This window comes from Conger conger, chromosome 4 (genome assembly GCF_963514075.1).
Source record: "Conger conger chromosome 4, fConCon1.1, whole genome shotgun sequence".
Classification (NCBI taxonomy): domain Eukaryota; kingdom Metazoa; phylum Chordata; class Actinopteri; order Anguilliformes; family Congridae; genus Conger; species Conger conger.
In genome coordinates this window covers 37,091,490-37,108,386 of record NC_083763.1, presented here as the reverse complement: position 1 = coordinate 37,108,386, position 16,897 = coordinate 37,091,490, and the positions used below count along the sequence as shown (strand labels likewise).

At 42.8% G+C, this 16,897-nt stretch overlaps 1 protein-coding gene across 1 annotated transcript in view; it reads left to right on the top strand.

Moving 5' to 3' along the window:
- pdx1 (pancreatic and duodenal homeobox 1) overlaps positions 1 to 14,895 on the top strand; it is a 36,881-nt gene extending 21,986 nt beyond the window's left edge. The window contains exon 2 of the mRNA XM_061240742.1: positions 13,954 to 14,895. Within this exon, the coding sequence (XP_061096726.1) occupies positions 13,954 to 14,294 (341 nt within the window). The 3' untranslated portion in view covers positions 14,295 to 14,895. The remainder of the gene's footprint in view (positions 1 to 13,953) is intronic.
- Positions 14,896 to 16,897: the final 2,002 nt, after the last annotated feature.

Sequence of the window (16,897 nt, the reverse complement as noted above, 5' to 3'; positions counted from 1 at the left end):
TGAGCATTGCGGACGATGTCCTCGATCTCCAGCTGTATAGCATTGACAAAGCAGTTGGATGGTAAGGTGGTGTCCAGTTTCTCCTCCTTGCTGGAGGGTTCGAACCGTCTGGATAGTGCGTCAGGCTTGACGTTCTTGGATCTGGGACGGTAGGCAAGTGTGAAATTTAAACGTGAGAAGAATAATGCCCACCGGGCTTGGCGAGAGTTGAGCCTCTTGGCGGTTTGCAGATACTCCAAGTTCTTATGGTCGGTCCACACCAAAAAGGGGACTTGAGCTCCCTCCAGCCAGTGCCTCCACTCCTCTACGGCCAGTTTGACTGCCAGAAGTTCCCAGTTGCCGATGTTCTAGTTTTCTTCTGTGGTTGATAGACGGCCCAAGAAGAAAGCACAGGGATGGATCTTATTGTCTTTGATGGAGCGTTGTGATAGGACAGCCCCTAACCCAATGTTAGAGGCGTCCAATTGTCTGGTAGGTTCTGGGTGGATCAGGATAGGGGCTGTGGTAAACCGCTCCTTGAGATCGAGGAATACCTGATTGGCCTCATTGTTCCATTGGAATACTTTCTTGTTGGAGGTGAGTGCAGTGAGGGAGGCAGCAGTGGTACTGTAATTCCGGATTAATCGGCGGTAGAAGTTGGCAAAACCCAGGAAGCGTTGCAGGTCCTTGTGACTGGTGGGTTGTGGCCACTCGACCACTGCAGTAACCTTCTTGGAGTCCATACAGATGTTGCCGGCCGAAATGATGTATCCCAGGAAAGATGTTGTGGAGCAGTGGAAGACACATTTCTCAGACAAACAGATGGTTTTCTAACAGACGCTGAAGGACTTTACGAACATGCATGATGTGTTCTTCCCTGGTCATGGAGTGAATCAGGATGTCGCCAAGGTAGACAAACACAAATGTATTGATCATGTCCCCCAGCACGTCATTGACAAGGTTCTGGAAGAGGGCAGGTGCATTCGTTAGCCCGAACGGCATCACCAAATACCCCCAATGGCCAGTAGGGGTGTTGAATGCTGTTTTCCACTCATCCCCCTCGCGGATATGCACCAGATGGTAAGCATTGTGTAAATCTAGCTTGGTGAAGATGGTAGCCTCCTGTAGCTGTTCAAATGCCGATGCCATGAGGGGGAGAGGTGATGGTGATGTCATTCAGGGCTCGGTAGTCAATACATGGGCGTAAGGAGCTGTCCTTTTTGCCCACAAAGAAGAATCCTGCTCCAACAGGAGATGATGAGGGACGAATGATGCCTGCATACAGAGACTCCCTGAGGTATTTCTCCATGGTCTCGGTCTCAGGGCGGGACAAGGAGAACAGACTGCCTCTGGACGGGGTGGTTCCTGGAAGGAGACTGATAGCACAATCGTAGAGTCGGTGAGAGAGAGGGAGAGAGGTGGCTTGGGACTTGCAGAAGACCTCTTTCAGGTCCGGAACCTTCTCAGGAATGCTTCTCGAGACAGGAACGTGGGCTTGGTGAAGGCAATGAGCAGAACAGAATGGGCACCAGCCCAAAATCTCATGCCTTTTCCAGTCCATTTCAGGATTGTGTTTCACAAGCTGTGAGTGGCCCAGGACGATGGGGGAATGTGGGGAATCTATGATTTGGAGCACCAGCTCCTCTTGATGGTTGCCGGAGATCAGCATCTTAAGGGGGATGCTTGTGTGGGTGATACTGGCAAGTCTTCGGGTAGTTCCCAGGTCAACAACTCGTCCTTCATGCATTCAGCCAGGCCGTTAAGTAAGGTGTCATACAGGGCTCGGCTCGCCCAACCATAGGTTGTTCCCCCTGACGCATGCGCAGAATCTCACGCGCAGCTTCATGACCATGCCTAGACCGGTCGAACATCCTCCTCATCTCCTCAGTGAACAGCCCTGAGGTCTGGACACAGGGTAGTCCAGCTTCCCAGGCCGCTGTTCCCCACTTCTTAGCACGTCCTGTGAGTTGCGTGATGATATATGCAACTTGGGAGCGCTTAGTAGAGAAGGTAGTGGGCTGCAGCTGGAAGATGACACTGGGTGATGAAGGACCGGGGTTGGTGGTGCCGTGGGAGCAGCCAGAGCAATGGGTGGTGGAGCGCCGGGGTTGGGGTTCACAGATTGAAGGGTCATGGTCAGGTTAGCCAGACAGGTGGTGATGGACTGCAGCTGTTGGGAGTCTAACTGTTGCTGCTGGCGTTCCAATGCAGCTCCGTGGTTCTCCAACACGAAGTGCAGCTGGGACTGGTCTGCTGGGTCCATGATGGTCAGAACGTACTGTTATGTACGGCACTGAGGACCCAGACGCAGACCATGGGATAATCCATAATCCTATTTATTTATTTATTTATTTATTATTTAAGTAAAAACAAGGCAAAAAGGTAAAAAATTAAATGAAATAAATCAAAGGGTGAAAGTACAAAAGGGCAAATGCAAAAATCTAAGTCACAAAATAAAGCAAATTATCAAAACCAAGAAAGCAGATCGGCAAACAAAACCAGAAGGCAAGGCAAGCTTGAAAATCAAAATCAAAGGGGTGTCTTCAGGAATCTCAAGAATAGGCGTACAAGGAACTCGGCACTATAAATGATCAATGTTCTAACAAGGGATGAAGTGGAGACTGAGGTTTAAATACATGAGGGAAGATAACAATCTCGGTGGGGCTGGGGAGAAGGTGGGCTAAACAAATAGACAATAGGTGGGGAAACATAATAGGGTAATAATACAATAACGAGGGGAGACGAAAACACGGACTGGATGAACGTTAACAAACATGTAAAACATACGGCTCCTGATTAGGGAGTAGACATTTGCATTGATTGAAGACGTAGTGATAGTCAGAGACAGGTGCGAACACTTCGCTGCAACTAAGCAAGTAATCAGGGATAGCATAGGGAGGCGGATTTGTAGAACAGTACGGATCAAGAATGAAAAACTGTAATGGGAAACAATAACCAGGGATGCATGTTAATGAATAAATAACAAGAATAAACAATAATAAACACTAATACAGACAGGACAGATACAGAAACATTACAGCAACGTGATTCAAATTTCAACACTTGGTAACTTTGTTTACAAATAAAGTTATAATCACTATTCTTGAGTCGCAGATGCAGATTACGCCTAGTCCTATTCCAAATTTTATTGGAGATTATCCATACAAAGCTGCATTTAGTCCAGGATTAATCTTAATATGTATTCATGTAACCAGCCCCTATTATTGACCATCATCTTATATTACAGCTCATGGTAATGCTAACATTATGTCACATGAGTCACACAGAGTTCTTAGAAAATAGAATGATATATCAATTACCTGCCAAGCCAGACCTGAGGTTTTGGCCAGACCTGAAGCCTTTCTCCAGCCATCTTGAGAAAGGCTTTGCCAAAACGTTGGCTCAGGCATGGTAGTTCATTGATATAGGAATAAATAAATGAAATAACCACTATCTTTTTGTGTGCCCCTGATAAGACTGCTTCTTCAGTTGCAGTTCATTTGTCACACACTTCATGTCATATACAAAATATGTCTTCTACACTTCTGCCTTCTATATCTTCAATTAGCATAGGAATCGTGATAATTTGTTTTGCCATACTGTTGTTTAGGCTGCACCAAGAGACTTGACTCGGACTCTAGCTCAGACTTGAGGCTTGACTTGGACATGCATTTGATGACTTCCGAACATCTCTGCTTCAGCCACTTAACGTTATGCATATTATTATATTAGGCTACTGTGTAACTCTGCAAAACTTTGACCACGGTTTTACATTCCGTAATGGCATCAGCGATTGAGTTTTGTAAGACAAACAAAAGGCAACACCAGCAGCTGTTATAATTCTCAATGTATATATCCTGTTTTACAAGCAGTTTTAAAATCTTGTCTAAATGAACCAGTTGTAAGGTTAGTTTTATAACGTCTCTGATTTTATTTATGCGATGTCTTTGCAGTGGAAATGGCAGATGTCCAAAGTCATAACATGCGCAACATGTGTAAACTAACTAGTGCGCAATTAATGAGTCACATTCAAGATATAAATAACTTCTCTTAAAATATGTTTGTTCAACAAATTTGAATTTCAATGTTGCCATGTCCAAGTTTAACATCACCCTAATAAACAAGTAGCCATGTGCATACTGTGTAGTGCACAGATGAACAGAAATACAAGCATCCGCAAGTAATCATAGTGCAGCCCCTCCATTGGATAATCTCATAAATGTTTTTCAACATGTGGCTACAGGCATAGGTACAATTATATATAATGAAAAACAATGTCATAGTAACTGGTGGGTGTTATATTCAAGATAATAAAGTAGCTATAATGATTCAATACATTAAAAGCAGTAAGACATGGCATGTAAGTGACTCGCCCTACATGTATACTATAGTAGGCATCCACACTACACAGCATGCATAAATAAACTTCATGGCTCATGATGAATATTATTATCAATATTATTAATATAATAAGTACAAATCTTAATATAAAATCTAATTGTAATTTTGAAGTGTACGTGTAAAATTGTGCAACTGTGTCACTTACTGTAACTTTTTTCTTGCACTTTCTTTCTCCTAGTAAAATACTAATCTGTGTGGATGATTTGAGCTCTTTACTCACTATGTACTATGGGTCTCCTGCAGGTTGAGAGAGAGGCAACTACCCAAGTGATTTAAGGATAGTATTATCGCACTTCAAAAACATGTCAATGCATTTTGACATGTTCAACTGGAAATTGAATCAATTGCCCCCCCGTAAATTAATAATTTAGATTAATTTCAGCCCTTAATGTTAGTTAGTTTCAGCCCTAAATGTAACACCATGTGCAGACTCAAGTCCTGTGCAAATCAGCCTAATGATGAATTATGAAGATGACTATTAAACTGAACTGAAAAGCGAAGGAAATTGTTTTTTTCTAAATGAATCTGGAATGTCCACTTCACACTATGTACAAGCAGGATCTTATATAGCTCAGGAGAGTGGAGACAGACCACGGTCCTCCTCCAAGATGTACGTCAGTTATTGACTGCTTCTTTTCACACCATTGTGACAAGCCTTGCACAGAACGAGGCAGAGGAAACCCATTCATGTGGATGCTCAGAAAGCAACCTACAGACATCTTGATGGACAGCAGGAGTTGCTCGAGCAACAAACTAACTATCCCTACCTTTTCTTATATCCACAAGCAGCACAAAGCCAATTGTGTGCTATTCCTGCGGGCTTCCAGCTAGCAAGTGGTACTACCAAGTGAGCTAGCCAGTAGCAAAAATGTTGTTTTACAAATTATTGTGGGATATAAAAGTATTAGAACACCCTCATACTTGCAGACACACTGTTGCAGAGATTAATCAGTTGCTAAATGTATTTTTGCAATTTCTCATTATTTAGAATCCTAGTCAATAGATTCCATTTTTGCAATTTCTCATTATTTAGAATCCTAGTCAATAGATTCCAATGCAGGTCCCCAAGAAATGTATCGAAATTCTGAAGCCCCAAGTTGCAATTCTTCTCATGAAGAGGGTTATTTTTACTGCTATATAACATTAATCGATTTAAAGCTTATTTTGTGTTATTTCAACTACTACTATGGGGAGCACCAGACAAAAATGTATAGGGTGGTTAAACCTTGAGTAGGTGCATTGTCAAATTGCATTATGATATCATAAGACATCAAAGGTCAAGTTCTATTGATATCAGGGTACCAAATATTGCACTGTATGTATGAGATGTATGAGATTGTAAGCTTTCCATACATATATGACTTCATCATATTGTACATTGTTTACTGCTTTTTATGAGTTGTTTTTTTTAAAGAATATTTTTATTGCTTTTTTTCATATACAACACAAAACACAGCTCAGGCACAACATGACAAATCGGATGAGTAGATAATTAAAAAATTTAAAAATAGGTTTAAAAAAGAGAACATTCCATTCTTTCCTTTCCCCCCTACCCCCCACAGCCAATGGGGAGAAGAAAATAAATGAATAAATAAAAAAATAAAAAAAATATATATATAATAATAATAATAATAATAATAATAATAATAATAATACAGGCAGCATCATAAGAATGGATACTTAGATATAGGAGCTACAAGGTTACTACAAAGTTACATGTAGACTGGCTTCCCTCAAATGAAGTACCAGAAAAGGTTAGGCCCCTTAAGGAAACCCCTTTAATAAGGAGGAGGATAGCGTAGAACCAATATAATTTAAATAAGGGTCCCAGACTACAAAGGTACCTATGGAGGAGTGCAACAGACACAATATGTATTCATTTGGAATACACTCCATTACCAATTTGTGGCACGATCTTTTGGTTGGGGCAGTATCCTTGATCCAGAATAACAAAATATTCTTCCTGGCAGCAAAGGACAGTAAGTTGAATAACCTCTTGTGATTGTTATTTGTTATATGACAATCTGGAAGGCCCAGTAGTAGGTACAAAGGGTCTAATTCAATTCGAATACCAAAAATGAGACACAATTCATCTACAGTACCAGACCAGTACCGTTTCAACTTCACACATTACCACAAACAATGAATATAATTACCAGTCTCTGTGTCACACTTCCAGCAAAGCAGAGATGTATTTGCATTCATTTTGTTTTTAAGAACAGGTGTTATATGTGTATGGTGTAAAATTCTAAGCTGTGTGGATTTAGTTCTGTTACAAATGGAAATTTTACCCGCATGCTCCCACACTCTCTGCCAGGCTTGCTTAGTGGCACCGGAGGTTAGAGATAAATTGGAATTTAGGGCTCTATAGAATATACTAATGCGCTTTCTAGTTATCTGTAAAGAGAAGACTCTTTCCACATGTGAAATAGTATTATTGGTCATTAATGTAGTCTTTAGCAATGAAATGTCTAATCTGCAGATATCTAAAAAACTCAGATTTGTGTAGGCCAAAGCGGTGCTGTATCTGCTGAAAGGATAATAAAATCTGGCCCTCAAATAGATCTCCTAGCTTTGTTATCCCCTATCTGTGCCACCTTTTAAGGCCCTGGTCTTGACAGTCTGGGAGAAAGTCTGGGTTGTGCAGAATGGGAGTAAGAGGAGATGTAAATTGAGCACAGCCCTCTATATTGCGAACAGACCTTACGAACCTTAACTGCGCTTAAAGTGATAGGGTTACTGCAGAGGTCCTTAACAGACTTATAGTTCTTTACAAACAGCAGGTTCCACAGGGGATATCTGGACTGAGCGGATTCAATATCAAGCCAGATTGACGCCGGGTCGGATTTGAGCCAGTCAGCCAACACCCGAAGATGGGCAGCTAGCTGACAGAATCTCACATTTGGTACATCTGCACTCCACCCCCCCCCCCCCCCATCTCGGAGCTAGCCATTTGGAGTTTTGCCATCTTTAGTCGGGGCTTCCTTTTGCTCCAGGTACTCAGCCAGCCCTAAAGAATCTTAATAACCTTGTTTGAAAGTAAAATAGGAATCATTTGCAGTGGGTAGAGTAGTCTAGGCAGAATGTTCATTTTTATGACAGCAATTCTGCCCAACCAGGAAAGCCCAACGCTCCAAGTCCGCCTTTATAGCCTCCAAAAGGGGAGGGTAATTGGTCTTAAACAGCTGACCAAATGTAGGTGTTATATGTATTCCCAAGTAAACAAAACCAGCGGGTGACCAAAGGAAAGGAAAGGGTTGAGACAGGCCTGGAACAGACGATAAAGATCCCAGTGGCATGGCCTCAGATTTTACCAGATTGATCTTATAGCCTGAGAAGGTGCCGAATGTAGAGATAGTTTGAATCAGACAGGGAATAGAGGTTTGTGGTTTTGATAAAAATACTAGCACGTCATCGGCATATAGAGTCATTTTGTGTTCCCTCTCACCAATGGAGATACCAGATATCAAGGCATTCTGTCTTATGGTCTGGGCCAAAGGCTCAATAGCTAGATCAAATAGCAATGGACTAAGAGGGTCACCCTGTCTATTTCCATGATGAAGGGGAAAGTTATTGGATCTCAGTCCATTAGTCAAAACTGCTGCAGTTGGGGAGTTGTACAGAACCTTGACCCATTTGACAAAGTTATCAGCCAGACCAAACGCCTTCAGTGTATAAAACAAATAAGACCATTCAACCCGGTCAAATGCCTTCTCGGCATCAAGAGAAAGCACAAGACCAGGATCCCTACGGCCCTGAGACAGCTGAATAATATTAAGGAGCCTTCTCATGTTATCACATGAATTTCGACCTTCAATGAAACCAGTCTGATCCTCCCCAATAATGTGGGGCAGCACTTTTTCCAGACGCAGGGCTAATATTTTGGAGAGCAACTTTTGGTCGGAATTGAGTAGGGCTATTGGCCTGTAGGAGGCACAATTGTCAGGGCATTTTCCTTTTTTGAGGATAAGAGATGTATTAGCCTTCCTGAGTGATTGAGGTAGGATCCCCTTGTCAAATGAATGATTCAGCATGGCCAGCAAAGGGTCCAGAAGAAAATAGTTGAACTCCCAAATCCATCCGGCCCTGGGGCCTTCCCTGATGGCATGGACTTCAGAGCAAGCAGTGCTTCCTCTCTTGTGATGACATCATAAGACATTTTAGCATTTAGCTGTTGTTTCTGAGCTTCAGAAGCATTCGGGAGTCTCAAATCCGAGAAAAATGAATGCATAAGGGCTGGGGCATTGTCAGGCTGTTCCGACTTGTATTAGCATAAAATAATTTTTAAATTTTAAACCTTATTAATAGTTTTGGTGTCAAAAGATCTAACATTATTGACATCTGTAATTGAAACAATAATTTGAGAATCTGCATTTTTTTTTTTTACCAGATTGGCAAGATATTTACCGGGTTTGTCCCCAGACTCATACAACTTTTGTCTGATTTGTCTGCAAACTTAAGGGAGTGTTCAGATTGTTGAAGCAACAAAGTATTGAACGCAGTACGAGAGGCCTTTAGTTCTTTGAGTGAATCTGAGCCCAGGCTTAATATGTACTGTCTCTCTAGGTCAGCTAGCCTACATTCTAGGAGCTTGCACTGTTCATTCTTCCGTCGTCTCCTGGACGCCACAAAAGACATAATCAGGCCCCGGGAGTATGGTTTACATGTCTCCCACAGAAAAGAGGGGCTGTCCGTAGAAGGAAAGTTAATTGAATAGAATAGAAAAGAACTAAAAACATTTTAGATGAGGGAGTTAAAAAATAATTGATCCTGACATTTATGGGGGGGCAGAGAAGAAAGTGAATTTTGAGTCATTTGGATGACACTCCCTCCAGACATCTGAGTACCCTATGTCCTTACATATGGAGGAGAGCATCTTGACTTGCTCAAGGACAATACCTGGAGGCAGTTTATCAAGAGAGGGATTAAGATGGCAATTGAAATCTCCTCCCACAAAGGAGTTCTCAGAATCCAGATCTACAAACCAAGGTCTTTGTAAGAAAATCAGGGGAATAGCCCGGGGGCAATATATACTCATAAGTGATATAGCTTTGCCAGAGATTATTCCCCTAACTATTACATAGCGGCCCTCCCCATCTTTAACACAATCCAGGAGCCTAAATGATAATTTTGTACTGACCAAAATGGCCACACCCCTATTAAAAGAAGAATACGATGTTGCAAAGCCTTGTCCCACCCACTTCTTTTGCAGCTTGGAGATATCTTTGTCTACCATATGAGTCTCCTGGAGGAGAGCAATGGAGACATCTTCTTTTTTCAGAAATGATAATACTGCCACTCGGGCAATATTTTCCAAAGTGTTCGCCATGATACAACCTGTGCATTTGGTTTGTGCTTTTGGAGATTATGATCCTGGCAGATAGTTTATGTACTCGCGTTTCAATTCCGGAGTGGTTTCTTTGCGCCTCCATGAGAAACATGCAGCGTAGCCGGGAAAAGCATAGCGTACGAGATTCCCTTTTCTCAGAGGCGTTTAACCCCATCATATGCCTTGCGTTTCTTCATCACTGCAGACGAAAAATCGCTGTAGAACAAGATCCTGGAGCCGTTGTAAATGATGGCACCCTCCTGACTGTCACGGTGAGCAGCTTCCATCACCATTTGCTTGTCTCTGAATGTGTGAAGTCGCAGCAACACTGACCTGGCGCTCTTATTCGAATCGGGTCTAGGAGCTAGCGAACGATGTGCTCTTTCCCGTTTAATGTGCCCGTTTTTGGTATTCATTTTAAGAACAGAGGGCAGCCAAGATTCAAAGAAATCCACCGGGCGCTCTGTTTCTGTGCCTTCCGCTAGACCCACAACCCGAATATTCAGACGCCTGTTATAGTTCTCTGCTATATCCAAACTCTCAGTTAGAGCACTGACCTGCTTTTCCAATTCTAGGAGCCATGGCTATAGCGCTGCATCAGAGTTTTCAATGGTGTTTATTCTTGCCTCCACTTCGTTTAGAAATTGCTAGCAATTTCGAGCTCCGCAGAATGTTTATTTATGGTCTCGACCAGGGGGCTAAGTTTGTCATCGATCACTTTTACAATATTAGCGGTCATAAATTTGAAAGCTTTGGCGAGGGTTGGGTCAATTTCGTCGACGCATCCGTTTCAGCATGGTCGCCATCTCGTGTGCCTTCCTCTGGCGCGATCGACATGTCTTTTTTGCCTTTAATCCTCTGGCTCCTTCCTATTTCTACAAAAAAACTGAGGCCAAAAGCTTTCTAGGGACATAGCACGAAATATTCATACCAACAAAGGCTTCAAATGCACAGCTGTTATCCGGCTTTTTTAATAATTATAGCCGAGTGGCACGGAGCTCAAGTCGAAAGGCTGTGTTCACCTTGCCGCCATCACGTGACCCCCTTTTTATGAGTTTGAATAAAAAAATCAATGAAAAATGTATTATGATGGAGGGATGAAAAAAACGAGTATAAACATTGTGGCAAGGGTAGCTTTCTATCATCCATTTCCTAATACAAAAATCCATCCATCCATAAACCTTACAAAAAAACACTATGGGACATAGTTCCTCAAGTGAGCATGATGGCCAAAATTTGAGGGTCTTGACTCATGCACTAATATTGACTAAATCTAGCTTCGACTATGTGCCTTGTTGATGTTTTTGACTGAAAAGCAACAGATAATAATATTAGATACTAATCTTTTAATGTTTTATGCGGAGAAACGTATGCTTCTGTTATTTTGCTTCAACATGCGGGGCATCATCTCAATATTTGGGACGCGGGAGAAAGGGTCAAAATGCTGTGCAGTGCAACGTAAAGTGGGTCACCCTACCTGGTGCAGTCACCTGGCAAGGTGTGTGGCATACTGGGTGTGCCCCTTGCTTGACTTCGTAAAATGGCAACAGTAGCCATGCCGAGTACGCCATGCACCTTGCCAAGTGACTGCGCCAATGCAGCATGTGAAGTTGATTCTGGAAAATATGGCCCTTAAAGTCCAGCAGAGGCGTGTCTATGGGTCTAAGCCTTGCCCACCCAGAGGAATCTGCCCATCCAATAAAAATGGGAAAAATTACTGTTATAGTTATTTTTTGGAGCATTTTTTGTAATTTTGTCATTAGTCATCAAAAAATGCACTGCTTTCCTATTGGCCATTTTGAGGGTGTGGGTGTGCTTAGTCAGTGCTCCTCCTTTACATTATCGCCAAACCATGACACTTCTTCACACATGCGGTTGTTACGACCCGGTCTAGGGTCAGGCTGTGACAGGGTAGATGATAGGGAAATGTAGTGTAGAATGGTGGGTGGGAACAAAACGAACACTGCAGCCTAAACAAATCTAAATACACCGTGGCTAGTCTTCAAAGGCTTACTGGGCTCAAAGTGGCCCAATGGTGATCAAGTCTCCTCCCGGGATCGCCTTCAAAAAAAAAAAAGGAAAAATAACAGTAACAAACAATGTCCCGTTGGAAGGGTGCAATTCTGCTGGAGACACTCTTTACCAGAGTATACAGTGAGCAGAGGGGCGAATCAAAGTCACAGTCAGGGTGGGCAAACAGAGTCGAGCACTGGGGCAAACAGATCAAAACAGGCTGGGCAGGAATCAGAGTCGTAAGGGATGCCAAGGTCAAAATCTAATCAGCAAACAGATCCAAAAATGGGCTAGGCAATAATCAAAGTAAAAAATAAACGAGGCATGGGGTGTCTCGGTGGCACAGCCTGCAGAGCACTGACCGCATGCTCATTGTGAGCCGCGACGTCAACGGTTGGAATCCGACGGTCTGACAATTTGTCGCATGTCTTTCCCTCTCTCTCGCCCCCATTCGTCCTGTCTCTATATACTGTCCAATAAAGCTGAAAAAGGCCTAAAAAATATCTTTAAAAAATATCAATAAATAAACGAGGCAATGGTCATACACAGACGGCACGGATGGTGCAGTGGGCAGCACTGCCGCCTCACAGCAAGGAGGTCCTGGGTTCGAATCCCCGTCGGCCGGGGCCTCTCTGTGCGGAGTTTGCATGTTCTCCCCGTGTCTGCGTGGGTTTCCTCCGGGTACTCTGGTTCCCTCCCACAGTCCAAAGACATGCACGTTAGGCTGATTGGAGAGTCTAAATTGGCCGTAGGTATGAGTGTATGAGTGTGTGAGTGAATGGTGTATGTGCCCTGTGATGGACTGGCGACCTGTCCAGGGTGTATTCCTGCCTTTCGCCCAATGTATGCTGGGATAGGCTCCAGCCCCCCTGCGACCCTGTTCAGGATAAGCGGGTTCAGATAATGGATGGATGGAATGGTCATACACGGTATCCGAATAGTGAAGAAAGCAAAAAGGCTAGGTGAATCGTAGGTCAAACAAAAATACGGACATACAGAAGTGCAGTCACAAATCCAAATCCAAAGTCAAACGCAAAAGGGTCGCAGAGCTAGTCTACCCTGATCGGTAGGATCAAACGAACGACCCGGTAGCGGAAATGACCAATTCTGTGGCAAACCGTTAGTAAACAAAGGTGGTGGTGCATCCAGCAAAGATGGACAACCGCAAATACAAAAGCTTACAACAGCGGTCGTTAAAGACATGCAGTGAGCTACTTTTGTGGAAGCAAACTAGCTGCCCAATACAATGTGATGTTGATTTTTCAATTGTATTGGCCACCTATTTTAGTTCCAATCCTGATGGTCATATATTTTTACTCCAGCCCTCTTGGTCAATTAAAACCAATACAAACTGCAGCATGCTCAAAGATATTGGTTGCGCTCAATTATTAGCTCTTTGAGCAACCAATGGCTCTGAATTTCCCCATGACCAGAGAACCCTCGGAGTGTTAATAAATGAACGTATTAAGTGACTGAAATGTAGGCTACTTGTTTCTTGACTCTGTTTCAGGAGGCAGGTTAAACACCCCTTTCTACTTTGCTCTGGTGGAGTGCATTACAGATCTTTTCCAGTCTATTCTGGGGAGCAGCTTGTCTATTCAGTGGGGCAGCCTGTACATAATTAGGAACCAGAAGGTTGGTGGTTCAATCCCTGATAAGATCTGTACTGCCCTTGAGCAAGGCCCTTAACATTACATTGCATTACATTAATGGCATTTGGCAGACACTCTTATCCAGAGTAACATACAACAAAGTGCAAATTGTATACCCATAACAAGGGATAAGTGCGCTGAAATACCCTAGAGGGCAGTACAATTTCAACTGCACCTTAAACAAGGCCCTTAACCCCTGCTTATTATGGGATTTTTAGGATTAATTGGAATAGCCAAATGTTACCAAAAATGTTTTCATGTATATTGGTCCCAGAATGGCGAAATGACACAATTTTTGCATGTAAGTGTGGTGCGGACATTATCTAATCTAATTATTGAGAGCACTAATCAGGGCATGGCTGGTGCAGCCGATGTGCCTTAAAGAGTATCACTGAGAGAACTGAAGTGATCCACTGAAAATTGTTAGATCATATCCAATGCATTCAATCACTTTTCCTTGTTATTGAAATGTTCATTAAGCCACAAGATAAATATGTTCACTCTTTTTTCCCCAAACATGCAGGAGACAAACATGCAGGAGAATAATAAATACATTGTGTCTGTTCTGTTCTCTGTCAGGCTCCTACTTTGTTGAGGCAGAGGAGAATAAGCGCACACGGACAGCCTACACACGTGCTCAGCTGTTGGAGCTGGAGAAGGAGTTCTTGTTTAATAAGTACATCTCACGGCCACGGCGTGTGGAGCTGGCAATCATGCTCAACCTCACTGAACGCCACATCAAGATCTGGTTCCAGAACAGACGGATGAAGTGGAAAAAAGAGGAGGACAAGAAGAGGGTTAGAGGGGGAGACCCCGAGCAGGACTCTTCCATCAGTTCTGGAGACCCTGCTACCCCCTCCTCCCCCCAGAGCACCCAACATCCAGCCCAGAAGCCCAACAGTGGCACACAAGTACTCTAACTGGCTGGACCAGCACTGTGCAGCTCAGTGCCTTATTGCTGGCAATTTATGGGTAACCAATAGTGTTTGTGTATTTCAATGGCAGACTACTGGTTTGGTGTAATATTGGCTACAGGTGTATCTCTGGTCTCCCTGCTGCCACACCACATACTCCTCTCTGCTTCCATGATGGACAGCAGGGCAGGGACAGATGACCCTGCAGCAAAGCTCCACCCCCGGCTGAACTTTTTCCAGTGACTATCAAGTGGAACTTTTTGAAATAACCATGAATCACAGAGGGATGGATCAACTACACATCCACCATATATCTATTCAAAGTAATAACTGTAATAACACACATTTCATTCAGACATAAATTCTGTATGTCAGGATTGTATTAGTGTGGTCTGGACTGCCTCACCACCCCACCTCCTTCCTCAACTCTTCCCAAAATGTACTACCAACAAGTAAATCATATTAGTGAAGGAGGGAGACTGGAAGAGGGATAAGATCTATAGAGGTTGGTAGATTAAGAACTAAACAATAACAAGATGCAAACTCCAGATCGAATGACTCCCAGTTGGGATTCAAACCCTTGACATTGCTATCCACTGCATCACCATGCTACCACATAGCTCATGCTACAAATCTCTCTATAGAAAATCTCTATATACAAATCTCATGAAACTATGAGATGAGATATGCCATTAGGCCTGAGAATTCTTGATGTCACCAAGACTCTGACCCAATAGATCAGAGTCTGGTAATAAATTGAACTCCACCCATTCAATCTCCACATAGGAATAGATGAAAATGTTTACACTGATTGTTTTACAAGATATTGCAATGCATTTGATTTCTGTAATTTTACTGGTGCTTAACCCCTGGGCCAGAGTGGGTTTTTTGCATTCCATCCTTCATTTTCAATCAATATGGTCACATGATATACTGTTTGAAAGCATTAAAACTCCCAGTTCTATCTGTATACACTATTTTACGATGCCTTTGTTTTATCGACAACAGCTCTTTATTTTGAAAAATGTGGGGTGGCCTCACCTTCTCTGCATTTTTCAATCCACAGGCTATACAAATCAGGGTAATGTCGGTGTCATTTTCACGCCGAGAGCCCAGCAAACCAAATCCATTTTAGTTTAGAATTCCAAAAAAATGCTAACTTGGAGAAACATGGATAGAATGCCCTTTGTTTACTAGAAATTTCTCCTGAGGAAACTTTTGTCCATTTCACTGTTGCATATGTTAACAAACATACTTAAACATAGGAATGCTATTACCTACGTTTTGTATTGCCTCTTGAGCATGATCACTCTTTTATTTGCACCAGTTCCGGCTGACTTTGGACCATATTCAGAGAAGATCTGGCCTAGAGATGCTTGCTATCTGGGAGGTCCACCTATGGGTTCAGCTCAGTCAAGAACAGCTGGTGAGGTGTACATACAGTACTGTGCAAAAGTTTTAGGCAGGTTTGGAAAAACTGCAGTAAAGTAAGAATGCTTTCAAGAATAGAAATGTTAATTGTTTATTTTTATCAATTAACAGAATGCAAAGTGAGTGAACAGAAGAAAAATCTAAATGTAGTCAATATTTGGTGTGACCACCCTGACCAACCAGCATCAATTCTTCTAGGTACACTTGCACAAAGTCAGGGATTTTGTGGGCATATAGTCAGGTGTGTGATTAACCAATTATACCAAACTAATGGTAATCAATTTAATATGTAGCTAATGATCATCAATTTAAAATGTAGGTTGAAACACGATCATTATCTGAAACAGACACAGCTGTGTAGGAGGGTTAAAACTGGGTGAGGAACAGCCAAACTCTGCTTCCAAGTTGAGGTTGCTGAAGACAGTTTAATGTCCAAAGTCATACACCATGGCAAGACTGAAGACAACAACAAGACACAAGATAGTTATACTGCATCAGCAAGGTCTCTCCTAGGCAGACATTTCAAGGCAGACAGGGGTTTCCAGATGTGCTGTCCAAGCTCTGCTGAAGAAGCAAAAAGAAATGGGCAACGTTGAGGACCGTCAATGCAGTGGTCGGCCAAGGAAACTCAAAATTTTTAATATTTGGCTGTAGCAGAAGGTAGTTTGTTCGCTGAAGGGCTGGAGAGCGGTACAAGAATGAGTGTCTGCAGGCAACAGTGAAGCATGGTGGAGGTTCCTTGCAAGTTTGGGGATTTGGTCTGAATGAATGGTCTCCTCAATGCTGAGAAGTACAGGCAGATACTTATCCATCATGCAATACCATCAGGGAGGCATCTGATTGGCCCCAAATTTATTCTGCTGACCCCAAACATACAGCCAATGTCATTAAGACTATCTTCAGCGTAAAGAAGAAAAAGGAGTCCTGGAAGTGATGGCCCCCACAGAGCTGATCTCAACATCATCGAGTTTGTCTGGGATTACATGAAGAGACAGAAGCATTTGAGGCTGCCTAAATCCACAGAAGAACTGTGGCTAGTTATCCAAGATGTTTGGAACAACCTACCTGCCGAGTTCCTTGCACAAAACTTGCACAAAAACTGTGTGCAAGTATACCCAGAAGAATTGATGCTGTTTTGAAGGCCTTTGAAGGCTGGTTACCACAAATATTGATTTGAT